General features: G+C 28.8%; 2 protein-coding genes across 3 annotated transcripts; one reads left to right on the forward strand and one right to left on the reverse strand.

Annotated features, from left to right (window-relative positions):
• Positions 1-542: 542 nt before the first annotated feature.
• LOC123304958 lies at positions 543-13,192 on the forward strand. 2 transcript variants are annotated; one of them, XM_044886525.1, is made up of 10 exons: positions 543-597; positions 681-737; positions 793-1,041; positions 2,947-3,207; positions 4,743-4,897; positions 5,216-5,462; positions 5,986-6,095; positions 7,002-7,133; positions 7,793-8,090; positions 9,383-13,192. In XM_044886525.1, the coding sequence occupies exons 1-10, from the start codon at positions 546-548 to the stop codon at positions 9,787-9,789; spliced, it is 1,968 nt and encodes a 655-aa protein (XP_044742460.1). In that variant the 5' UTR covers positions 543-545; the 3' UTR covers positions 9,790-13,192. The 2 variants fall into 2 exon arrangements, with proteins under 2 accessions (XP_044742460.1, XP_044742461.1); XM_044886526.1 differs by having other exon boundaries at positions 7,793-8,084.
• Positions 13,193-14,637: 1,445 nt separating this feature from the next.
• Positions 14,638-17,871, reverse strand: LOC123297569 (origin recognition complex subunit 1). The gene is made up of 7 exons (XM_044879330.1): positions 17,368-17,871; positions 17,037-17,307; positions 16,808-16,976; positions 16,315-16,431; positions 16,134-16,252; positions 15,924-16,070; positions 14,638-15,097 (listed from the first exon to the last, which is right to left on the reverse strand). Exons 1-7 carry the CDS (start codon positions 17,759-17,761, stop codon positions 14,638-14,640), a joined length of 1,677 nt encoding a protein of 558 aa, XP_044735265.1. The 5' UTR covers positions 17,762-17,871.
• Between the last annotated feature and the right edge of the window lie 9,448 nt (positions 17,872-27,319).

A 27,319-nucleotide genomic window follows, 5' to 3' on the forward strand; every position in this document is an offset into this window, starting at 1 on the left:
TATAATATAGATGAATCCATTTTCACTAGTATTTGTGAGACAAGAAGACAGGAGGATTCTGGTCTGTCTGTCTCGATCTCAACGAATCCTATAACAATCGTCGTGTTGGCCTTCTACAATGTATTATTGATTTGAATAAAAAACGAATCGTAAATATTTTTTTTTTTCATATTTTTTAAATATAAAAAAAAACTGTAAATATTTACGAGTGTGGGAGGATAAATTAAAAAAAATAAAACAAATAATTAAAAAGAAATTAATTAAAATTAGTGTAAATTAAATGTAATATAATTAAAAATAACATAATTGTGTGTTTATAAATATTTGTGGAAATATTTTTATTAAAGTTATGATTTGTACAAAGGAATGTGTGTTTAAGGTCTGTGATTGCGTTTATTTTTAACTTTATTCATATTGTTGCCAAAAATTATCATATTTTGTCAACATTATTTTTTATTCAAGAAAATGATTTTTAAAAATTAATTGATTGACCATAAAATCGATAATTATACTTTAAAAAAATATTTATATTAGAACAAAAGAATATGGTGCAGATTTTTGAACGATTTATAACAAATTTTTGGTTGATTTATTTAGGTAACAAATTTTTCCATAAAAGAACATTTTTTTTATATTAAATTTTATAATAATTGATTGTTATTTTTATTATTAATTTTTAGTTATATATTTATCGGGAATTGTAAATGTTGGAGGAATTGAAGATGAAGTAATTCGAGGTAAATATTCGAAATTTGTTTTTAAAATAATTTTTAATTTTAATGATTTTTACAGAATTTTTACCTAAAAAAAATGATTTAACATCACCAACCCCATTTATACGACGAAATTCTTATAATAAATATGCAAAACATAAAAATGTTAAAAGGGAGACAAAACGGCCTTTCTTCGAATATGGGTCAATAGAAGGACCTTGTCGAAATTTTATTGAGGGTGATGTTGAAGCGCAAATGTTTACAACACCAGCATTACCTGATGATGACAAATATCCAAATAAAACAGATTGTGTACGAGTTATTGAAGGTAGGTCAGGATTATTTTATATTTAACGATATTACGACTAGATCAAAGGTGATTTAATTTAATTTAAATTTTCCCGCTCAAACATGTTAAATACGAGTGACGAAATAGTACAATAAACGTGTTAAACCATATTTACCTATATAAGTTTTATTTATATATTTGTTAAACCAACATAATATGCCATGAAAATTACTTTTTCTCACCTCCGCGTAGGAAGTGTCAACTTTCTGCCTAATGTGCAAAACAAAATTGCCGCTTTCCGCCTCCGTCGGGGAGAAAAATAGTATACACACCACGGGAACAAGTGAAAAATGCCTCAAATCTCATTTTTACCATGAATGAACATGAGATCTAAGACATTCTATACTTTTGCTAACTAGGTGTGTTATATACTACTGAAAAAGTGATTAAACTGCAATCATTACCGTTTCCACGGACGAAAAACTAATATTTCAGAAAATAAAAAATTCTCTTTTGAAATTAGTTAGACACTTAAAAAAGTCAATTATTAAGAAGTTAAAAGTCAAGTAAGTCGGTTCTAACTAAGCGCTTCCGAGCGGTAAACGCTCCCGTTGAATTTTTTTTTTGTCACTCCTTTTTGATTGATTGTTGCAGCAAATAAAATTTAAAAAAAATTGTAGGCCAGGCTGATTAACCATTTTCATAAATTATAAGTAAAGTGGATTTCTTTTGAAATGAGGGCGTGCTCTCTTATTTTTAAACATTTTTTAAAATAAATTATCCACGAAATATAATAGTTATTAAATTATTATTAAAAAATCGTTTTAGCCAATTATGTAATTGAGTCTTATATAGGCTTGTATAAAATAGATAAACTATATTATTTACAATAATCGTACGGACGAAATTATGACTTTTAGAAAGAATATTCAATTTTTCTATAACAATGTTAAACTCAATTAAATAATTGGCCAATTTTTAGACTCTATTATACTTTAATTCATTTATTTACTTCACGGCTAATTTAATATTTAATTCACTTTATTTGAATGGGTATGGTTTAAGCCAAATAATTTTTTAAATTATAGTACTGTTTTTTTGGATATTTATAAAACGGAAATTAGATAAGAAAAAAAGTTTAGGGAAATGAAGTTACTATTTACATAGAAGACACTTTCAGCTTTCAAATCACGTCTGGTAGACTTCTATGCGATAATTACTGCAAGAAAAGCTCGTACTCTAACGATAAATAGCGCTTTTTCTAAAGAAAATAACAAGCTTGCTAATGGTTATCGATTTTCATGCAAAATAATTTTTGTACTTTAAAGCAATAAAATTAATTAGAAAAATGTTTCCTACTCGTTTATTTTGATTTAAAGGTACATTTTAAGAAATTTGCAAGTGCATGTTTAGGAATGAGGACCAAAATTCTGTACCGGTGAGTGTATGTGAATTAAATGAATTAAAGAGACTCATATTTCGTCAAATATCTCGTTAAGAAAGTTTAATTGTAAAATATTGATAAAAAGGCCTGAAAAACTAAAAATCTAAAACATTTTTGTTTTGCTCCCTTGCAAAATTTAGTTTTTGTGATATGGTATCCTTTTCTCTGGGCTACACAATTTTTGTACTAGGCTCTAATGTGGCGCTACTTTAAATTTACTTTTCCGACATCAGCGCTCCCATTTGATAACTTTATATTTTAACATAACTAATATTTTTTAAATGGAAATTAACATAATTGTTTATTTAAATTTTTTAGAAAATAGTATTAAATTTTCAATGTAAACCATATATACAATCCATAGACATATATGTCCATTTATAAAACTATATTAATAAAATAGTGTGTCGTTACCCGGTACCTCCCTGAAATAAAAATCATGCACGGAGCGAATGTTAACTATTCACATCACACTTTAACATTTTTTTTTTAAATTTTAGCTCCAAAAGATCATTTAATTTTATTGGATTTTCGTGAATATTTTGAATTGGAACAATCGCAAGACTGTAAATTTGATTATTTGGAGGTGCGTGACGGTGCTTATGGGTTTTCAGACTTAATTGGAGTATATTGTGGTGTTGGTTTTCCTGATATGATTACAAGTTCTGGACGATATTTATGGTTACATTTCAGTTCAGATGATAGCATAGAATTACGTGGTTTTAAAGCAGTGTTTGAATTTGTACCACGGCCAACAAATAGTTAGTATTTTTATACAAATTATTATATGTTATTCAGTTACTGTATCTATCATATTAAACAATTAGATAATGTCTGATGTATTGCATCAGACATAGCGCATGGAGAAGCGCATGTTCTCCATGCGCTTAACGAACCTTAAATGTGGGAATCGCTACAATTAAGGACGTTCCTCGGGAAGGACAAAAATATTACATTTTCTTAGGATCATTTTGAAATCGCGTATATGCATTCTCGTCAATGTTCTTTATAAGCAGGAAAATTTTAAATACCCCTTACGGTGCTAAATTTAAAGATTTAAGCTGTTAAAGTTTCCATTTTTAACAAGCAAATCCTATATTGAAGTGTTTTTAAAGGTATGCTTTACATAATAAAGCATACCTTGTTTCATAAAATAAGGCTAACTTTCATAGGATTAATTTGGAAAACTAATATTAAATATTTAAAAACATGACAAATATTTTATAACAAGCGGAACTCGTTTTTCCATAAAATACATTTAAATTGAAGAAATGAGTGGCGTTTGTTTGTTATTTCTTCTAAAAGTGATTTCCTATAAATCTTTAGGCATCGATATTTCAAAACTCAAAGCATCGTGAATTTCTGCGCTCACTGATATTTAATTAATTTTAAAACTATATGGATTGTATAATAATAATTTTTTATTTTAATACTAGTGGATCCGTGCGGAATTCTGCAGTACGCACCAAATCGTTTTGTGTGACAAAAAAAGTCTCAATTTTAGAGAAGCGGTATATTTTTATACCGTGGGTATATTTTTCGTCATTAGCCGACACGCAGAGTTTTAAAATGAAGGGTAAATCATGGAATTGATAAAAGTAGTAGTAATGAATAGTAGCCTGGGCCGATTTCAGCACTACCAGCGCCTTGAGCAGTGCCGGAAACATCAGCCGGTGCTTTTTTCTGTTTTTTGGCGCAATTCCGTACAAATTTGTTTTTTTTTTCTTTTCCCTTTCTCATAAAAATTTTCCTTTTTTACTCTTCTTACCTGTGGCGCCCCGTCATATCTCACGCCCTGGGAGGTCAGCCAACCTCACCCTACCCAACGCCTTTACTGATTGTAGCAGTTATATACGAAGTGGAAAACACGATGATTTTTGACGTAGTGAATTAAACTTTTTTATTTTTTTTTATATTAATCTAAAAATAGTTAGATATTTCTTTGTCTATATCCTGAATACACAGCGCAAAGAAAATTTAAAGGCTTCAATCTGCGCATATACCTACTTATCAAAATTTGTTTCCGATGTTAATTTGAATATTAAATTGAGCTGTTTTTAAATCGATATTTCTTTAATTTTCGAATTTAAAAAAAATTTTATAATTTAATTTTAATGTTAGTTTTTTTTGTAAAGAAAAAACAATTGTAATGAGTTGATACAAAGATTCTGTAAATTAAATAATAAAAGTTATTATATAACTCAAGAAACGTTACAGAGACTCAGTCAGTCAATCAATTAGTTAATTGTTATTCATTCATTCAAGTCATCCAAGCATTATTATTTTTAATTTTTAGTTCCACCGGAATTTGACGCCTGTGAAATAAATTACACCGATGTTGAAGGATTTATAAATAAAACCGACATATCAGATGAACGAATTAATAAATCCATCGATTACCGAGTGGCATTAGATTGTATGTGGACTATTACAGTTAAAGAAAATTGGAAGGTAAATTCTTGTTAATTCATCAAAGATTATGAAAAGAAAATAGCAACTACAGCTCTATGTTATTATCCTTATGGAAAATATAGAACATTCGTACCAAATGGTATCTCGGAATCATTAAATGCAAGACCGCTTGATATTTTGGTGCCCATCCATACAATAAAAGAATGCGTAAACGAAGTACCACATACTCAAATTAACATCTGTCTTAAATAGTATACATCTAAATTTTAATAAGATCTCCTTTTTTTATTCCGCCCCCACATTAGTTCCATAGAATTAATAAAAAAAATGTCACTAAAAGAAATTTTAATTTTTCAGATTCAATTAAATTTTATAGATTATAAATTAGATCGACCAAATGAATGTGATAATAATTTCATTGATATATTTTCAAATAAAACGGATATACCATCAAGATTAAAAACTTTTTGTGGTTCCATACCCGATTCAGTGGCATCAAAGGGTAATATACTGTTCATTCGTTTTTATGCAGCTGTAAATGCGTTAAATTCAACATTTTCGATATTATATACGGCGTATCGAGACCGTGGTGAAACTGCTAAAAGTAAATTTACTTATTTATATTTCATTATATAATGCGATTTCTTAGTTAGAAAAAGGAATAATGTATGAAACTTTGCCAAAAAATGTATAAATGCACGTTCCTTACACTAAGAAATCGTATAATGAGCCTGTCTAACATTTTTTTTTACATTATGCGTTTAGAAATATGGAAATATTATAAAATCACGTCACGTTTTCTTTAAGAATCGAATTATTTTTAAAATTAAAGACATTGATGCTGATCATTTACATCATTAACTGTAGAATTCCTTCAAAAAACGTTTTTTGTCTACTCCAAAATTTATTTTTACTGCAAAATGTAATTTTGCAACCCATTAAAAATTTTAAATACTGGTCATTTTGATTGAAATTTATTAAAAAAACTTTGAACTGGTATGAATTGGTAAACAATTATTTTAATTTTCTGTTCATTGTAAAATTTACAAAAAATTTGTAAGCAGGCTCATTACATTTTATAAAGTGATCATGTTAATTTTTAACTTTAATATTAAACTTAATTTTAGATTGCAACGCTGGCGAATACGATTGTCAAGATAATACTTGTATTGATGATTCACTAAGATGTAATAATCGAATTAATTGTCGTTATCGATGGGATGAGCAAGATTGTGTGGTAAGTTTAATGATGCATTTATCAGTCAGAAATTAAAACTACAACATGCGATAAATTAATCACATGCAGGTCCCTCGCTCGAAAAGTAGGTCTAGGCTCTAATTCTATTGCTAATTCACACCAATCACAGGAATTTTTTTAAAAACACAAACCTAGCCTACTCTATTAATTTTTATTCGTGTTCACATCGAAACATAACGATTTAAAGGTTTTTTTTTTTGAAATCTCCGAAATGGATCTCCGATAAAGAATACAAAACAAATTTTTTACAAATTAGAGTTTAAAAAATGGTGGCTTTTAGGACGCCATGTATTTGGTTTTCGAAAATTTCGAAAATTATAGCATTTTAAAATCTAGCACTTCTTTTCGTTTTTTCGAGAATTTTTCCTAATTTGCAGTCTCACAGATAAACAGTGATGTTTACGAAAGCATGTTTCAGACAAAAGTTGTTTATTTTTTCATAAAGAACATGTTGCTTGCTCATTTACGAATTCAAACTTACTTTTTTTCTTCTCTATCTCTTTACGTTTTTGAGTTATCGTGATAACGGACGGGCGGACAGACGGAAATGTACTAATTGCCTGATTTTATGAACACCTATACCAAAATTTTGTTCGTATTATCAATATTCTTAAGCGTTACAAGCGTTACAATTCTAAAATTAGTATACTTTGATATATATTTCATATATACAAGGTTATAAAAATTTTTATCATTCGAAGTAAACATGAATCAGAATTATCTGAGTAGGATAAGCACTCACCGATTGGTGTGAGTGGCGCCATAGCTCGACCAAATTTTCAGACTGGGAACTGATGATCTGACCTAATACACGTGAACTCTTTGAAAGAATGAATTTCGAAATCAATTTTCTATTCGATTAAATTTTGTTTATTTTTATTGTAGACTAAGAAAAAAAATCTTCCAGAACATATTATCATAATTATGGTTGTATTTTGTTTAATTGTTTCTGGAATGTGTGCAGCATTTATATTTAACTGTGTGCGAAAATTAATGCGAGACCATCGGCTGATACAGGTGATTTTAATTTAAACATTTCTTCAAATAAAATATCAAGAAACTCATTAAATGATTGGATAAATCATACCTAGAATTTTACTATAAAAAACGGAGCGAATTTTTATGTATAAACAATAATTTAAATAAATAAATAATTATTTAAATATATAAACAATAATTTAAATACAGTTAAAATAATGGGATAAGAGCTGCGTCTAGAAAAAATTGATTTCAATACAGCTGGAATCTGGATATTATATTTTTTATTGAAAATAAGAAGTGCGCATTCCTGAAAATAGCTTCGAAAATCGCCGATTTTAAAACCATTTCAAGACACTTTTTTAAAATCATTTTTCATGTTCTTTTAACAATATGAATTATCATTGCCAGACAGTTTTGCCGTTGTTAGCATCCCGCAAGATATTTCTCAAATTCTATATCCATGGATAAATGGGCCCAGATTACTTGTTATTGAAAATTCTGATATAAAAATGTGGGTACAGTCTTGAAGGTTCATGTTCCAGTAATTTTAAATGTTTCCTTCTATAGCTGGCTCATAAAGGGCCTTCTTAACCCTTAGATAAAATCCATAATTATTTTTGGGACTCCTTTCATATTACTATATAAGTCGACTATTAAGCATAAAACTGTAAATTTTTGTATTAACTGTTTTGTAGGAACATATACGGCAAAGTCGTGAAAATCGATTAGATGAAATTAAAAGTAGAAAAAAGAAATCGTCATCATCAAAAGATGATTTAAAAAAATCAACAATATCGTTAATTGTACCGCCAACGGCCGTTACAATGCCACCACCTCCATTGCCACCTGCTCAAGTTATGCAGGGACGTATGTCACCAACGAACAGCGTACATTCTTCAAGTTCACAAGGTTTTCCAATACAAAACCCTTGTTATGTACCATCTAGAGGCTTACATCAAGATTTAATTCCAATTTTAAAAGACACTAGTACAGGTTTTTATATTTTAAGGGCTATCCATTAATTACATCACATAAGTCTCTCCTCTAATATTGCGATTCCACTTTTTGTAAGTTTAAATCCATTCATTTAAAATAATGAAAGAAATCGTTATCGTAATATAAACCTTTGTTAAATTTCCGGTTAAAAAAAATGCATTCGTTCTGTTGAAAATGTTATAACGTTTAAAAAATAAAATTATTATTTTTATCCATTTTTTATTCGTACAAAATGAACATTTCTCGAATGCTCCTTAGAAATATTTCGTTATCTATACACAGAGTGGGCCATTTTAATTTATTATGGCTAATAGCTCGTTTAAAGTTGCTGAATTTGATGGTGGAATTAATATTCTGACATCAAATTGGACTTAGTTCTCCGCGTTGCTTTAATAGTCAATTTGGATCCTAACAGGTAAGAGTTAGAATAACACTTTAATTTAGAAATTTGATTCTTATAAAAAAACTATCATTTTTTATTTAAAACATTTTTTCGCAAATCGTTAACTTTCGGTGAAATATGTTATTATTTATTAACTGAATGCCCTCTATTATCAAGAGCAATAGAGGCCATTCGCTTGTACTCATGACTTTGTCATGGAATTCTAGTTTCAAGATCATTTGACCTTGATCTTCAAATGACCTTGTAAATTTACCTGGACTCAAAAGTTATTAACACAGACGAATAACCTTTGTTATTCTGAATAACTTTTGTCTACAAATTTTTCCTAAAGCCCAGCGTATTTTCTTTCGATTAAATACAATTAATAATGTCATATATTTAAGTCACATTTCCTCCGAAAGCTAACGATTTTCGAGAAAATAATTTAAATAAAAAATGATAGCTTTATGAGGAAAAAACTTTCTAATTTAAAGTTTTATTCTATCTCTTACCTTTTAGGATCTAAATTGATTATTAAAGTAACCCGGAGAACTAAGTCAAATCTGATGTCAGAACTTGATGCCTCCCATCAAACTTTGCAACTGTTGTTTCAGTTATTTTTTGACTGGTTAATTATAAAACGAGCCATTAGCCATAATAGATCAATATGGTCCACCCTGTGTAGACGTAAAATTTTTGAGACATAAAAATTAACTTTTTAACGTGTTCACATCAATTTTCAGCAGATTTGCAATCGAATTGAATTGATTTTTTTACCTATCACATCAGAGCACAATTTTTGGACTTTTTTACTGTCCTTTTTTATGTGATGGAATATATGAATGGCTTCATTATAAACTAGATCATATTTGAAGAAATTAAATATTATGTTTTTGGTTTATTTTAGGAACTATGAATAGTTGTGAAGAAGGTCCAGAAGTTGTTCCAGAAATGTGTGACATGGCATGTCAAACACGTGAAAGTTTATTCACTACAACACCTCATCGAAGCCTATCAACATTTTCTGGTGGTAACAATAGTATAAATAATCAAAGTTATGGATGGAAAGTGCAAGCAAGTCAACATTCCCAAGATAGCAGTAAACATACTAGTAATGATTTAAGTCAAACAACTTCACAACGATCACAACCACCGTATCGAGCGGAAGTGGCCATTGAAGTTCAACAGCAACAACCAGAAAAATCGGCTTCACCGGGTCACACAAATAAATGTCAAAAACAACATCGACCGCAACAACGACCATATAGTGTTCAAACGACAAAATCAGCACCAGATGTGATTGTGACTCACTGACAATATCTATCCCTGCCTAGGCCAACTTGGGAACCATATAGACGCAGAGTACCTCGACAATATCTACGAACTTCACGTAAATTAATTAATAATTATGTATCTAATACTTCTTTTGATGATCATGTCTTAATTCGTGATGCTGAAACTCAAACTTCGAAATTTTTTAATTGTTAATTATTTTTTTGATCTTTCATTAAATGAGTTTACACTTTTGATGTATAGATAAATTGATTTCATGATTTAAGCTTGTCTTGGCACGGAAAATAGGTAAAGAAAAATTTCTAAAACATGAGGTTTTTCAAGCAATAGTCTGAATACCAGTAAGCATATGATATCATTGATAAATATATCTCTAGAAATTATTATATGAATGAATTATGCTTAACCTAGTAACGTTTTTCTCTGCGGAAATTCCTCGATAAAACTCGGTGTTCGTTGTCTGACATTCTAAAAATTCTAATTTTTCTCAAATTTCAAGGACTGTCATTTTACATAGTTGGGCCAAAATTAACTGTAACAGATACAGCAATATTGTAATATTTGCTTTATAGTTGTCTCACACTAGGGATGGGCGATGTTGGTAAAAAACATTGACATCGGAACATCGATTTTTCAATTTCTTGCCAGCGGACCATCGATGTTTTTAAGAAAACATCGTAACATCTATTGTTGATATCGATGGTAAGAATAATCCCGAAAATTTGAAAGAACAAAAATCAACATTTATACATTTAAGTAAATAACAATATTACTAAATCTAATCTCAAATTTTTTCGATTCTTTTCAACTTGGTAATTATCAATAATGATAGATAATTTTTATAATTTTCAACTCATCACACTCACTGTAACATATGCAGAAGAAACGAAAACAAACATTCTTTTAAATAATAGAAATAAATTCATTTTTCTCAAATCGATTTATTATTGAAAAAAGAAAAAAAGTTAAAATTTTATATCAAGATAATAATTTTCGTGTCTTCTTACTTTCGACTCGACGATGTCGATGGTTCATTACATTCCATCGAACATCAATGTTCCGACTTTTAAAAAAACGACCATCAACATCGATGTTACTCCGCGGAAACATCAATGTATTTCGCCCATCTCTGACATGGAAAAATATCTTCCCAAAAAATATTGATAGTCGAAACATCGATGTATATCGCCCATCTCTATCTCACACTAATTATTTGCTCTTCAAATAATAATCATATTAATAAATGAACAGTTTATACTTTATAAGTAGTTATTGATATAAAATTGTATTTTTATTTCGAAATTTCATTGAATAATTCTGATTATATTTTCGGAAATCATTGTTCAATAAATATTATTACGATTATAGAAAAATCATACGCCAGGATAAGCTTAGCAAGAGCAAAGAGATATGTGATTTAAATGTATTTCAAATATCGGCCTAGAATTTTAAGACTTAAATCTTTATGTTGACAGTGTAAACTCTGGTTGTCGCTTGAAAGTTTAGCTCGAAAAATTAAAAAAAACGTATTTTTAAAGTAACACTGCGTCTTAAACAATTTGTTGACGTGATTTTTTTTTAGAAAATAATTGTTATTTATTGAGATGTGCTCTAAACAAAGACTGTTTTTGAATGTTAAACAATTTTATTAACAGTATTTAATAATAAGTCTAGTAATAATGGGGTTTAACTTCCGTTCTTTGAGCTTATTTAATACGATCAATGTTATAGTAAAATTAACAGGATATAAGATTTAAGAGTTATCAAACTACAAAAATTTACGAAATTAATCGGTATAAAAGAACGTTAGAATTGTGTTCTATATTCTCTAAAAAGCATTATTTACTCGGGGCTTTACTTGAAAATAGGGTCATAATAATTTTGATGGTTTATGGCTCAATTATAATTTATTTACATATTTATATAACTCACCTTTTTAACCTTATGGCAAATTGTAACTGAGGCATAAACACCTATCATCATTTTGTCAATTTTTTCCATTTTATTGCTAGATTTACTACACCTAAGCACGGAGTAAATATTGCAAGTATTGCAAGTAAAAATTTAGGATTGTTAAGACTAATAGTATATTACACATCTAGGGAGCAAAAGTAAATAATGTCTAAAATCTCATGTTCATTGTCGCCCAAGCCGAAACCGAGGGTGGCAAACATGAGATCTGAGACATTCTTTACCTGCTCCCGTGGTGTGTATACAATTTTTCTGCTCGACCGAGGCGGGAATTGCGGCAACTTCGTTTAGCACAGCGGGGCGAAAGTTGACATTTTCGCCCGGAGAGGAGAAAAAATTATTTTTACACGGCGAATTTACATTTTTCTAATGAATAAAGTGTAAAAAAAAAAGTTGATGAGTTGGTTCTCTAAAATTCTCACTAATTTTAAAGTAATTTAAAATAAATAAAGAGTTGGTGATCATGAGATCAAATAACTTAAAAACAAAGAACATATGCAAGTAATTAAAATATTATTTGCTAACGCAAATTAAACTTCCACGGCATTTGGATCAGCAAAGATGTCTGTTTTTAATAGCAAGCACATCTATTATCGCGACACTGATTTACTGTAGGCTTACAACTACATTTTTTGAATCCCTGGTCACCGAAAGTTGACTGACTTGCGACAGCGTCCCTCAAAGAAATTTTATTAAATGAAATTTTGCCGGCCTATCTGAATACTGTAACTCGTTCAGTGAAATACAATTTTTAATAGTACCACAATTAATTCCAATTTTTGTCACTACACTCTTTCTTCGTACTAATTTTTGGGTAAACGCAATCAAATTGTGAGAAACACCAACAACTAGTGGTGTTGAAATACCTGCAGCCGTTGCTCTCAACTTAAGAAAAATGATTTAAAACAATTCAAAACCATTAAAATTTTAATAATTTTGAATGATTTTAAATCATTAAATCGTTCGTTACCGTTTAAAACGATTCAAAAATTTATATAGAACGATTGATATAGATTTAAATAGTTTTGAATCGTAGCAGACAATTTAAAACTATTAAAAATGATTGAACGATTGGAAATGCTTTGGCAGTGTGTGGGTATCAGTGCCAGGTGGCAGAAACTGGAAATAAATTTAAATAACTTGGCTAGGCAAGTAGTTAAACGTTATCGATCCAAATCATTTGCTTAGCTGTTAGATTGAATGACTGAATATCCTTCAGGCTACTAGATAAACGAAGCTGTTTAGAAAAAAAGGCTCGACTATTAATTAAACGGCTAATTAAAGTTGGCTACGAAATATGTATACATTTAAAAAAATTTATATACATTCAAACGAAATTAAAAAAATACATCACATGAACTGAATTTAAACCCCATCATTAACAGTATTACATACATGTATGAATTGACCAAAATTTTTATTAAACAAAAATCAATATTTATTTGATTAAAAAAAAAAAAAGAATCTAACTTAAAATAATATGGCTATAATTATCACATATATTTGGAAATACTAAAAAAAGCTCAATATAATATATCAAAAAAAAAGAAAATGTAGGGAAATTGTATTTTTCTTTATATTGAGAGAAATAAGACAAAAAAATCTACAATTTTAACTTTTAATTTTTTTAAAATACTATTTAATATAATATAACTTAGATTAAATGTTATAATAAAACTAGTTCAAATCTATGTTTATTTTTTCATTATATTAATGAAGGAAAAAATTTTATCGTTTTTTACATAAGTTTCTTGGGGGCAAACAAAAAAATAGAAATAAAATATAATTGAATAAAATTTATACTTTGTGTTGTTATTTAAGCCATCGATTTTGAACGATAATTTAATAATTTATAGAAATTGATAAAAAATTTAGATTAAAAATTGTGTTTTGAAAAAGGCGAAATTTATTTCACATTAAAGCAAAACAGCTGGTTCGGGCTATTTACATCAAACTACTTCAAAGGTTTTTAGATTCGAATACTGACGCAATATCACCGAAAACAATAATAAAGTAAGTACTTTATATTTTTATAGCCAATTTGCATTGATTTTTCCTAAATTTTCTAGAATTTCGATTAGTGAAAGTTGCACCTAAATGCGATTGAAAAGTTTCGTTTTTTAAAGTCGGTTTATGTTATAACTGTTACTGTTAAATTAACAAAATATATATTGATTTATTACCTTAGGCTGGAAATTAATTTTTATCTCATAATTCGTTTTAATTAATTGTAAATGATTTCTACTTTTCCCAGTTAAGCGGTTCAAGTGGTCAACATCTTATGTGTTGATCCGGCATTTTTTGTAACGAATGTGCAATCCGGATCGAAAAATCGATTCGTTAATTACTAATTGGTTGGCTATATACTTGCGCATGTCTTCCTCAGGGAATTTTATACCAGATATATTAATGAAGGCGGTAAATTATTGTCTAAAGTTGAAATTGAATCCTCTCCCAAATTTGAAAATCCTAGTTTTAAGGAATTTTTTTCCGTGGAGACTTTTGATCTTATCAAAACTATGGTGGTTCAAAAGTCGGTACCCATTGAAAAAAGTCATTTTGTTTATGATTCGACATTACTTTTTTTTAGATAACTACGTTATCTTAACATGAGTAGTGATTTTTGACCCACCCTGTATAGAGTTATATATTCAAGGAAACCAAATAATTCATAAGGAATAAATCGTCTTAAGTCGGCGGCTGCGTTGAATAGTATAAAATACATTACGGAGGAAACCAGGATTTTTGATTTCTAAATCTAAATTAAGTATTTGTTCTTTAAAAATCGGTAATTATTAGTTAAATTCAACAGGGGGATAATTAATTATAACGCAAGGCGATAAGAAAAAATTTTTTATTTATAATAAAAATCAATTTTTTTTGAAATACTTAACATTTTTAAATCATATCATTCAAAGCAAATTGTACATCATCTTGGCAAACATTCAAATACATTTGTTCAATAACATGATGTTTTGATTTCTCAATAACAATCATTTTTTGTTTAGCTAAATATTGTGCAACAGTTGTTAATATTGTACATGCAGGTTTTGTGATTCCTTCAAGTGTGCATAACGTATAGAATTGTTTTAAAACATTTTGATATGATGTTTCTTCTACACCGATTCGCGTTACCTCAGCAATAATTGATTGTAAAAATAATTTTTCAATTTTCGTTAAACTTTTTATTAATTTTATTTGATCGGAGTTTATCATTTCATTTAATGCTTCATTCACATGTTTTAAAGTAACACGAATTTCTGTTTGGTTTGTTGTTTCTTGATGGGCAGCTATTTCAGCAGCTCGACGACAAATATCTAAAGCACGTCGTGCATCTCCAGAAACAGCCGCAACTTTTCTAATGTTTTACAAAATAAATAATTTTTTATTTAAAAAATGAATATGAACTTAGAGATCGATTGAACTTCGATTAATTGATTGACTCTTCCGATTGCTATCTAACTTAAAACTTTTTGATTTCCGATTTTTTAATTACACAGATTTATTTAATAGGATATTATCCTTAGTCAAAAATAAATCATGAAATTTGAAAAAAGTTAAAATTTATGTAAAAATATACTTAAATATTCTGATTTCGAGTCATAAAAGTACATTTTTCTTTTATAATATTAAAATTAAAAATCGTAATTTTTAAACTGTATATCACGTGACCTAAAACGCGGGTAAGCCCTGCTGTGATGTCATATCGGTATGAGCCATAGACAATCAGTTAGTTCAATGTAGACAGCTGGGTATAATATATCCATAGATAATAAGTATTTATATTTATTATAATCAGATGTCTATGAATAATATATCTGTCAAACTTTTCTGTGTTATTTCGTATAATGATACCGATATTACGTCACCAAATTGGATGCCCGCGTTTTTGACAGTTTAACAAAGGTTTAAAAATTAATTTAAGTTATTATCAAGAAAGCGAGTGTATTTTTCCGAAATAAATTTTTGGTGGCTTTTTATTAGCAAAATCAACATTTTGAAGTACTTTTTCAAATATAGAATACCCTATTAGGATTTTAATAAGATTTTTGGATTGGATTGAATTAGATGGACAGAGAGAGTATAATAAGTTTTAAAAATTATAACAATAGCCGTACAATCTTAAAATCTAGTTTCATTTGATCTCATATTTTCATTCCATTCATAAAATTAATTTTCCTTACCTTGCAACAAGTTGAATTGCTTCGCTTTGAAAAATATTTATTCCATCTAAACGGGTTGCGACAATTTGTTCTAATTGTTTAAAATTATATGGTTGGAATGGTAAGCGAGTTAGACCTAAACGACTAGCTACACGACCCATTAAAAGTCTAAAAATGCAAATGATTCAAGTTATTTTCGTTATTAAATATTTAAAAAAAAAATAAAATTACCGTTCAGGTAAATCCATGGTATTTGAAATAGCAATTATAATTATTTTTGAATTTAATTTGCTTGGCCAGTCTAAAATATTATAAACTACGTCTTGGCGTTTCGTATGAATGATATCCAACTAAAAATAAATTTAAATCCGTTAATATTTTAACTTTAGACAATTATTTCTATTTAAATTACCTCATCGACTAATAACACTATTGGTCGTTTTCGTTTACCATCACCGAATATTTTCTTTTTAAGGCATTCATAAGCTTGATCCCAAACCAATCTTTTATTTGTGAGTTGTTTATAAATCTAAAAAATTGAATTCTACAATTTTCTTCAATACTTTTAATTTTGACTTGCTCTAGTGGAAAAAGTATTTGTAGAAAGAATAACTCTTAAAAATTCTGAAAATGTCTCAGGAACTCTGAATTTCTCAACGTTTTTGGACTGTCTAATTCAGATTTAATAAGCCTGAATAACTCTGAATTAGACAGTCCAAAAATTCAGAGTTCTTAAGACTTTTTCAGAGTTTCTAAGGCTTAATAAGACTTATTCTTTCTTCAAATATTTTTTCCATCAAGGTGTTACTGAAATAACAAATTTGATGTTTAATTTTCTTAAGTTTTAGCGAAATTTCGATCCAGTTTTATGTATTTTGCATAGTTAAAGGATATTATTAACTTACCTCCACGTAAGCTTGTCTGGGTTCTGTTAATCGCATACCATTAATGTTTACATAATCAAAAACTGGAATATCACCATGATCAATTGTGCCCAAATTTTGTAAATTTCGTATCACTTCAGTGACTGTAGCTGTTTTACCCGTACCAGGTACTCCTGCTACATACATACACCTAAAAATAAATAAGCGAAATTAGTTATAAAATTTCGTAAGGAATCTCTTGAATTCTTACCCGCTAGAATCTGTAGATAATTTACTGTAAACAAAATTAAAAATATCAGAATATTCACTCTCACGGCACGGTAAAGATTCAGGTACTTTTGAAACGTGTAATTTTTCTCGAACCACATCTAATTCAGTATTTTCTTTATGTAAATGATTTTTCATTGGATGTGGTGAATCGATTACAAATGATATTCGTCTACGAATAGGAGTTTGTTTAGGTGTATTTGGAGTTTTGATTATACTTTTAATATTTTTTACTCTATTAACTGGAGTGTTCTCTAAAACAATATTAACTGTTATTTATTTAAAAATTATTGTAAGTCTTTTGTTTAACGAACCTGGTTTTATTTTCTCAATTGTTTTCGTTTTTGGTTTTTTTGGTGAGCTGATATTTAATGGTAATAGGTCTTCAGTTATTTCTGCCAATTTTTTTCGAGTACGAGGTGTTGTAGTTGATGTCTTGGTTGTTGGTTTTCTTTTAGATGGTGATTGTAAAAATATTGAATCACTTGAATCAGAATCATTATCACGCAAATGTTTTGAAATAATTTTTCGTTTTGGTGATGATTTGATAGAAATATTTTCAGTTTCTGAATCACTCTCATTGTAACTTTTAATTCTATTAGATCGTCTTAGAGGTCTAGCCGGTTTTTTCCCTGGAGATGATTCTGAATCGGATTCCATCTCCCGATATGAATTAACTTTTATTTTTCGACCAGATCTTGTAGCCATTTTGATTTTTTATCACAGATATTTATTTCACTACGAACAACTAGTAATGTATTATGTTTTGGACGTTTTGGTAAGAATTCCACTTTGACAATTTATGTGATGACCATTAAGAATTTTTACCGCGCTTTTCTTAGCCATATGTGATTTAGTTTTTTGTTTATACACAGAGGGATGAAAGAAATTTTCAACGAATATAGATGCCAGCACCCAAAGTGATAATTTTGTCAACAAAAAAAATGGGAAAAGGAGAAATTAAATAGTTATTTAAAATTTTTAGTAGTTAGACAAGATAATAAATACTAAAAATGATGCAATAAATTTTTCTGCATTTTTCATATCTTTTAAAGTTTTCAGCGATCTCACAAGAAACTCATTTCAAATTTAACCGCTAGATGTCAGTTACATTAGTTTTGGACGCAAACCTTATACATACAATATTTAGTTCAATATTTTTTCAAAAGATAGTAGCATATGTATTAATAATTTGTAACAATCAACAATGATATTGTTGATTATACATTTTTTTAAAATTATTTTATCAACAATAACTTTTTTTTCCTGTTTTTCAATTAGAAATTTTATAAATTTATTACAAAAGTATTTTTATTTCAAAATATAATTTTTTTTTCAATGTTATATCATTTTTAGAATATACATCATATTTAATACATTTTATTGATAAGCGGCTCGTATAAATAAATATGAAAAAAAATGAATTTTTTTCTTTGGAAAATTAATATATTGATATTGATATCTAAAAAAAACTTATTGATTATAAATATTTTATAATACATGGTGATAATATGAGTCGATTTATTTCCTGGTTTTATGTCAATAGAAAATCAAAGATCAAATAATTTAGAGGGATATACATGGATTAATGTACCTTTTTTTTTTACAAATTATTTTACCTATAATTGCGGCTTTAGGTTCATGCAATTGTAATATGTTATGGATTAATCAGTTAGAGTTTGTGGTTTTGAATAAAATTCCCCATTTTGGTGTGTATCCCAAGGATGATTAAGTGATAAGGTTAGAGGTCTTCGAACTTATGTGTACGTGCAATATTCAATGTTAACTTGTAGATCGCAATATAAGGGCCTTTTCCCCAAGAAATTTCTAATAAGAATTTTTGAATAAAATTCCCCAGTTTGGTGTGTATCCCAAATATGATTAAGTGATAAGGTTGGAGGACTTCGAACTGATGTGTACGTGCAATTTTCAATGTTAACTTGTAGATCGCAATATAAGGGCCTTTTCCCCAAGAGATTTCTAACAGAAGAAATTACGAATGTGGCTTGGTATTGAGAATAAAAAAAATTGTTATTTGGGAAAATTTTGAAAAATGGCAGTTGATGGATATAATTTTTTCTAAAATGTAAAATTTTTTAGATTTTTGGTTACTTCTCAGAAATTACTCGTCCAATTGTCAAGGGAACAATTTTTGTATTTTTTTGACAAAAATGATTATAGAAACTGATTTTTATCCAAATGGGAAATAATGATTTTCTCTATTTTTTGCAATTTTTTTAAACTTCCCCCTTTGAAAAAATCGAGTATTTAAGGAAAAAAATTTATTTCGATTTAATTAAACATCGTAAATAGGGTAATTTTGATGCAAAAAAAAAAAAAAATCAAATATCAAATTCATTGATTCATGGGGTGAGTTGGTAGTTTATCAAATCACCCGTAAAATCCTGTATGAAGAGCTTTTATTTCGGAGAGATTCTGCACATCTCAAAAATAATTAATCTAATCGTCAATACAGTATTTTATTGAACGGCAAAGTTTTAGAAGTGTCCATTCGCCCAATCGACAGAGACATCCGATTTTTGCATTTTTTGCATGGGCCATAGTTATTTTAGGAAAATAATTTAAAATATTTTTTTGTAGGATTTCATTCTAGCTATGAACTATCCGACCGTATTACGAATTATGGTTAGAGAAAATATTTTACCTCTTTACATTTTGTAGCAGGCATTTGCCTCGATTGCGACTTTTTGGCTCTAAGATTGACATCTTACGAAGTTTGTATGATACGTATTGCCCACTGCCAACCAGAGGCCTCCACCAAAAAAGGGCCTACACAAAAAAAAAAAAAAAACGTGAAAAGGCTCCCGTGTGGGGCCGTAGATAGATTTACGGGAACTGGAAAAAAGAAAATTGAACAAATAGAAGGAAAGTGGAAAGAAGTAAGCCATTTTTTGGTTAAAGGTTTATGAAGACAAAAACAAAATGAGCGCATTATCAACCGTGCTAAATCCGCTTTTGAGTGGTCCTCTACCATAAATCTGAATACGGACCACAAAAGTGGTAAATGCGGTACTGTTCTAGATTTACATCTCGGACATTTCTAGTAATGAAATCCATTTATAATGACTAATAAATGGGTTTAAAATCAAGCTTTCAGTATTATCAATATCACATACAGCGAACTTGTTTCAACCATCCAGCCGCAATTACATAAAATTTGTCGCGTCCCTACCGTCAAATGGTGAACCCCTAAGGATTTGCTTACCCCAATTTGAGTAACTCTAGTATATTGGATCAAAAAATTACAAAATAATATTTTGAATAGAAATTCACAGTAGCATTTCTTGTGTTCTTCTGTCTTGCTAGTAGTTATCTGAAGCACTCTGTATATTTTATTTAAAATGGTTGTGCCGGTTTCTTTATTTTCGTAACTGATTATTTTCTGGAGCACGTTTTTTCGTAAATCACGTTTATGTAATATATTATGAATGCAGAAAAAAATAACGACAATAATACTTATACTAATGATACTTAATAATACTTAACCATCCAACTAAAAAACTTTCTACTTGATATTTTCAAAAAAAAAAAATTGTTTTTAAAAAAAAGTTCAAGGATTCTGCAGTTTATTAAAATAAATAGTTCTTACAAAATTTGTACAAAGTATCAATCATGCAACTAACAGTATATATTGATCTATTCATCTATTTCACGAGAAATTAGCATCGTGACTGTGGTGGAAAGAAAAATTAGGTAAAGATTTTTGCGAGGATAGTTTTAAGACTGCATATTATTAAAAGATATGTCATATTGAACGCATTTGGACAATATATGAAATTCAAAGTAATAGGCCAGAAAAGTTTTTCGATTTGTCATCTCATTATTTGGTTAGGTTTTCGTTAATTATTCTTTTCAATTTTTGAGAATTTCTCGATCTTTGGCAGAGATATTTAGAATTATTGTTCTAAAATGTTCTTAAATAAAAAATTTGACTTTTTGGCAAAAATTTTGAGACCAGTTGCAACTTTTATATTTTTTCTCACTTCAATCAAACTGAAGGTGCGTATTTTCTACTGGCAACATGCATTTCTTTACTTTTCTGTAGCTCCAAGGTAAGAATCTACTGAGTAATTAAGTGGCGTAACTTTCCTTATGTTGACCTCCGTTTAGGTAAAGGTCTTCTATTAATATACCACAGGAAGGACATAACCAACCAAAACCAAAACTGTGGATTGGTTTTGATTTATCATTTTTTAAGAAATTTTAATAATTCAAAGAATTATTTTATTTTAACAGATAAATTATTAACTATAATTTTATAATATTAGGTTTTAGATTTAAGTGCAAGACCGCGATAATATGTTATCAAATTATTGAACTTGATTAATTTTTATAGATAATTTAATAATATCAGACGAAAAAAAAGGAAATGCATCCTTAAAACTTGAGTTTTGAGATTCCACCGAGAATGCAGTGATATAATATTTGATGGAGCTTAATATCCCTAAAAGTCATCTCAAAAACATGAAAATCTTGCAGGAGCTTAGTTTTAGAAGTCATATTGTATTTCTAGACAGAAAGGGTGCTTTGTAAAATGATAAATTCATATTTGCAATTTCGTGAGTGGCTTTCTTTTGGAAAGTCTTCCAAACTTCTCTTTACCACTTTTTTTCGAAAGCGTTGTACTCAAATGCGCATGATATCGTCATATTTAAGCTATCGGTCTGAAAAAATGCAGCAAAGATTTTGTCGGACACCTATGACTACTTGGTAACATTAATAATTATTAAACAATATAATATTTTGTCCGGCAAAAATACTGCACCAATGAGCTTGCTTACGACCTCGAATATACCGTAATTAAGTATTTTTGCCTTTCAATACATACATAGTTTATTTTTGCTGAATTTTTAAATAATTATTGTTATCAAGTGCTCCTAGTGTCCGACACATTAATATGACGTCATTGTATTCATTTGAGAACGCAGCGTATGTATCGCACATGCACGTATTAAACCTGGAAAAGTTAAATGTAAAAATATTTTGATCGGAAAATTTGTTAATGTTTTTTGAAGACTATCCTTAAAATATAAAAATTTAAATTTAAATCTTTTGTATAATAGAAGTATTCAGATAATTTAAATAACGTTTTTGTATAGGAGATTACACGCTAAAAGTATTCCTATATAAAAACATATTAAACTTAAATTTTAAAATAATAAAACAGTAAAATCCCAAAATCTGATAAAATTTTAGTATAAGAAATTTCATAAAAATTTCAGCTTTTATATATTAAAGTTACTTTATTATTTATTGGAGATCCGACAAACGAAGATAATAGCTTCAATGTGGAGTTCAATTGCTTGACCTGATTCAAAAACTTCATTGTAATCGATCTGAAATCTAACGAAAATGATTCTACTGTTGAAAATTTGTTCACAATCATGGTTCTCGATAGGTACATAAGCTTCATAAGGCTCAAATTCAAAATCCAATGACTCGACAAATTTATATCCTGAAAAAGACAGATAATACGTTGAAATAAACGAGATTATCGTAGCAAAATCACCTAAAAATATAGAATTTATGAAGTGAGTTTAGCGGAGCCTAGAAAATCGTAAAAAACACTTTAATTTTGGAAAATTTTAAATAAATTTTCAGATGTTAGTCACGTGGGCGAGATAACCAAATGTTAGTCACGTGTTAAAGAAGTGAGAAAATAAGGTATTCTGATTTGCTACCTTCATAGGGTCTATAAACAAAATCGTATTGAAATATATAGCACCATCCTTTTTGCATGTCACAAAAAACAGATAATTATTTATCCAAGCTGATGGTGGAAGCGTCGAGCATATTTTGTTTTTTATCAAAAGGGTATGTTCGATGCACTGATTTTACACTCTCAATGAAGATACTTTGAGAAAGTTGATAGTGTATTGTGTAACATATCGGATAAGTTATCAAAGGCACTTTTGAGAGAAGTTTTTCTTCAAGTTTCAAAAAGTATTAAAATTTGCCATTTAATTACAAATTTAAAAGCGCATGTTTCATAGTTTTTTTCTTTGAAATTATAAAATAAAATCAAACATAAATTTTCCAAAAATTACAAGCATAAATCGTTAAAATTTAAATTTGTCTGTAAACACAAAAAAAAAACATAAAATAAAAATTTTAAACGTCATAAAGTTTACAAACAATTACATATAAAAATCGGGTAATTAGTTAATTATCAGTTTTCCTTTTAAAATATTATTGTTAGTTTTATTGTTTAAAAAATAAACAAAAGTAAACAATTTTTACAGTTAAGAAAATTTAAAATATTATTATTATTAATTATATCATGAGCGTTACAAAATTTTATTAGATATAGAAAATATCATTGGAAGATGATGCTCCATAATGTGAGGCATGACGGAAATTTGCAAGAGCATTCTATTTCTTTCGAGGGCTATTTTATTTATATGAAAGCACAGAGAAAAATTAACATTATTAAGACAAAAATCATCACCCAATTCTTACACAACCAGCAAAGGATAAATAAATTCTATTTTAAATACAATAAAATTTGAAATTAACTTGATATTGAAATTTTAAATTAAAGTTTTATCAACATATTTGAGAAATTTACAAAATTTTAAAAACCTCCGACAAATGCGGAGTTTCCTTGCAGCTCTCTCCAAACTGAACTGATTTTCTTAAAACATAGCTAAGAACACTCTCGATTAAAAAACCTTCAAAAAAAAAAAAAAAAAAAAATCGGTTCTCCGTTTAGAAGCTACGTCGCCACATACAAACAAGAAGACAGACAGACAGACACTCCACACGCGTTTTACGTCGGGAGTTAAAAGGAATTTACCTAGGCCTTCAGTGGAGTCTGTAATTTATTTCCTTTTTGTCTAATAATTGGAAAATTGATAAAAGTAAGTTTGATAGTAAAGTTTGAAAATGTAACTTTAACTTTGGCTTGAATGGCGAATTTATGGAAATCGAGTTATTCGATTTTTGAATTTCAATGATGTTTTTGTGTCTGCTGTTTATATTAAAAGACAGCCTTTGCTAAGATAATATGTAAAAACAAATATCAAGAAGTTTACTACTGTCGAAAGGGTTGAAAAATTGGAGCTCATTTTTCAGTGGGTTCACGATCTATTGATAACTAGGAGTTACAACCCGCCAACTGGCGATAATAATTCGTACTAATTAAAACAGGAAGTGGACTCGTTTTCAGTAGTTCCAATTTAGACTACCAGGTTACTTACCATTTATCAATACTGGTATGGTAGTATAATATAATAATAATAATAATAATGGGGTTTAACCTTCGTTTTTCAGATTTATCTATAACAGAGGCCACTCACATCATTATTTTTTAATCTTTATATATTTTATTTTAAACTACATCTAATATACAATAAAATTTGCATTATGTGGGTGGGGTCGGTTACTTCATTTTTATCCAAGCCATTAATTATAATTGTTCACACTACCGCTGCCTGGATTCGAACCCACAACCTCCAAGTTAGTAGCCGAACGTTTTAATGACGATATAATTCGCACGACCATTGAGCCGGTTGTATGGTAGTATATATAACTCTTCAATTCGAGGTTGCTGCGTCCTTTGATTGTGTAATATCCATGTGCATTAATAAGAAATTAAAGATTTAAGCAACGCCACTGATAAACAAAATTTTTATTAGTGCTTGTATTGTATTTACAACTGATTTGAAAATTATAGTTTTCCAAATTTCATGGTCAACATATTTGATAAAAATCAATATATTTTAAATAAAATTAAAATGTACAAATTTAATTTATTTAGTTTTCATCGTAGGTAAATAAATTTTACATTTGGTAAATTAAGTCGCCGCTCCGCACTAGGATGACTTGCACTTATAGTTTGTAAAAGAACAAAAAAGTATATACAAATTCCTCTACAAAATACAAACAGACCACAAATACAAAATTAATACCATTTTAATCTCTACTTTCGTAGACAAGGGACCAAAACTAAAAATGGGAGGATTGGTTTGGAGAAACTGAATCCGTTGGTCGCATGTCTATGGTAGCGGGTTCGATTCCCGCTGTCACAACACAAATTAATTTAATTAATAGTTGTGATGGGCTGGTGTAGTGCATGGTATATGCATGAAGAAGGTGCAGTACTCAGCCTCTGAAAATAATTGAGGAGCTGATAAATGAAATTATCAGCGGAAAAGGTAGCAAAACACATATATGGTATTACAATGAGCTCTATAGCTTAAGTGTGTCTTTCGTGGACAGCCAATATATCCTAACCTAACCTACCACGTAAACTTACAATCTTATACTTTTGAACAACTATGTAATAAACTTCTAAGACTCTATCCAACTGAGAATATTTAAATCTTTATTTTTACAGACTTATCGTTGGTCTGATTCTTAAATTTGATGATACCATGAAATTATATCTTTATTTGTAGATAATAGTTAGGGATTTTTCACCGGTATTCTTCCATATGAATTATTGGTTGTGTACCCATAATGAATTTTTATTAAATCAATTGTTTTTATCATAATAGAAGTTAAATTATATTTTCGGAAATTCGCTAAATGCTTGGGTCAAAGTGTGATGTAACCAAGAAAGCTGCACTTTTGTCTATATTTATTAAAAAAAAGTTAATTTTCCAGGAAATAAACTTGGCAGTGGATAATAAGAAGAAGAAGAAGTTAAGGAACAAAGATTATGTTATATTGAATATTGATACAGAAGAAACTTTTACAGTGTATACCTATATGAAAACTGAAACATATGTTTGAATAAACAAAAATGATTGTTCTCACGCTAAATTGTTAGTCCTAAACTAAAAATGAAATCGTTTGTTGCAATATGTAACATATTTTTGGTGTTAAAAAAATGCAGCAAATGGTTTCACAAAACAGTTATTATATTCAATTAAATATTTCGTATTTTAAATTGGTTGAAAAGTCGGTTACTTTTATTTTTACGAACTATGAGAGTATTTTAGAAAGCGCTTATAGACTGCAATACAAGCGTCTTTTTATACCATGTATATTTGAAATATACCTACGTAGTATATTAAGTTTAGTCCGAAGTTTGTAACGCTTAAAAATATTGATGGGACGAAAACAATTTTGGTATAGGTGTTCATAATAATAAAAATAATCATAAGGGGGGGTGGGTTTAACCTCCGTTTTTATGAAAACCGCCTTATCACAGAGGCCACCCACATCATTATTTGTTAATCTTTATTTATTCAATTATATTCATATTTACAATTACATTTTTGATGTGGGTGGAGTCGGTTACTTCGTTCTTATACAAGCGACGACAATGTGATCAATTCTGTACTCCCATTAATTAGGCAAAATTATCATTTCATAAAATCACCTAATTTGTCCATTTCCGGTTGTCTGTCTGTCTGTCGTCTGTCTGTCCGTTTGTCATCACGATTACTCAAAAAATAAAAGATATATCAAGCTGAAATTTTTATAGCGTACTGAAGACGTGAAAAGTGAGGTCAAATTCGTAAATAAATGAGCAGCATAGGTTAATTGGTTCTTGGGTCCTTAGGACCCATCTTGTAAGCCGTTAGAGATAGAACAAAAGTTTAAATGTAAAAAAATGTTCCTTATAAAAAAAAATAAACAACTTTTGTTTGACATTTTTTCGTAAACTTCACTGTCTACCCGTGAGAGTGCAGTTTATGCGTAAATTGTATAGTATGTATTATATGGGTATGTCAGTTAGTTATATATGTGTGACATATATGTACGTGTAATATGACAGAGTAATCAACGCTGTCTATACATGGTATTTCAACAATTAACTCAATCAATTGTTTGTTTTCACTTGTTTATAAGTGATTACTAATACCGGGAGACTTTGTATGTAGCTTCATTTACGTTGAACCTTAAACATTTTTTATAAAAAATTAAAAATGGAAGGTTTTCTTGCACCTCCAGCTCAATAATTATTTTCTACTTTTGAGTTCAATAAAAGCTTGTCTCTTAAAAGTTTTTTTCTTTTTCAATACCAAATATTATGGTAGCCATGCGAAAATCACGTATTGTTTACCAAGAAATTACATACATTGCAAGTTAAGTAAAAGCTTGTAAAAAGGACCTTTGTATTGCTGTCCATCAGTATTAAAAAAATAAATTTTTACTTAAATACATACAAACTTCGAAATTTTATTTGAAAAACCTCTTTTAATTTCAAGTCAATTTTGATTTCATGGCCTGCCTTTAGAACTTGAAGTTCTCTTTATAGCTGCATATAGCCACTTTTAGAGTTCCCAGGGTACC

Source organism: Chrysoperla carnea, chromosome 1 (assembly GCF_905475395.1).
Source record: "Chrysoperla carnea chromosome 1, inChrCarn1.1, whole genome shotgun sequence".
NCBI classification, from domain to species: Eukaryota; Metazoa; Arthropoda; class Insecta; order Neuroptera; family Chrysopidae; genus Chrysoperla; species Chrysoperla carnea.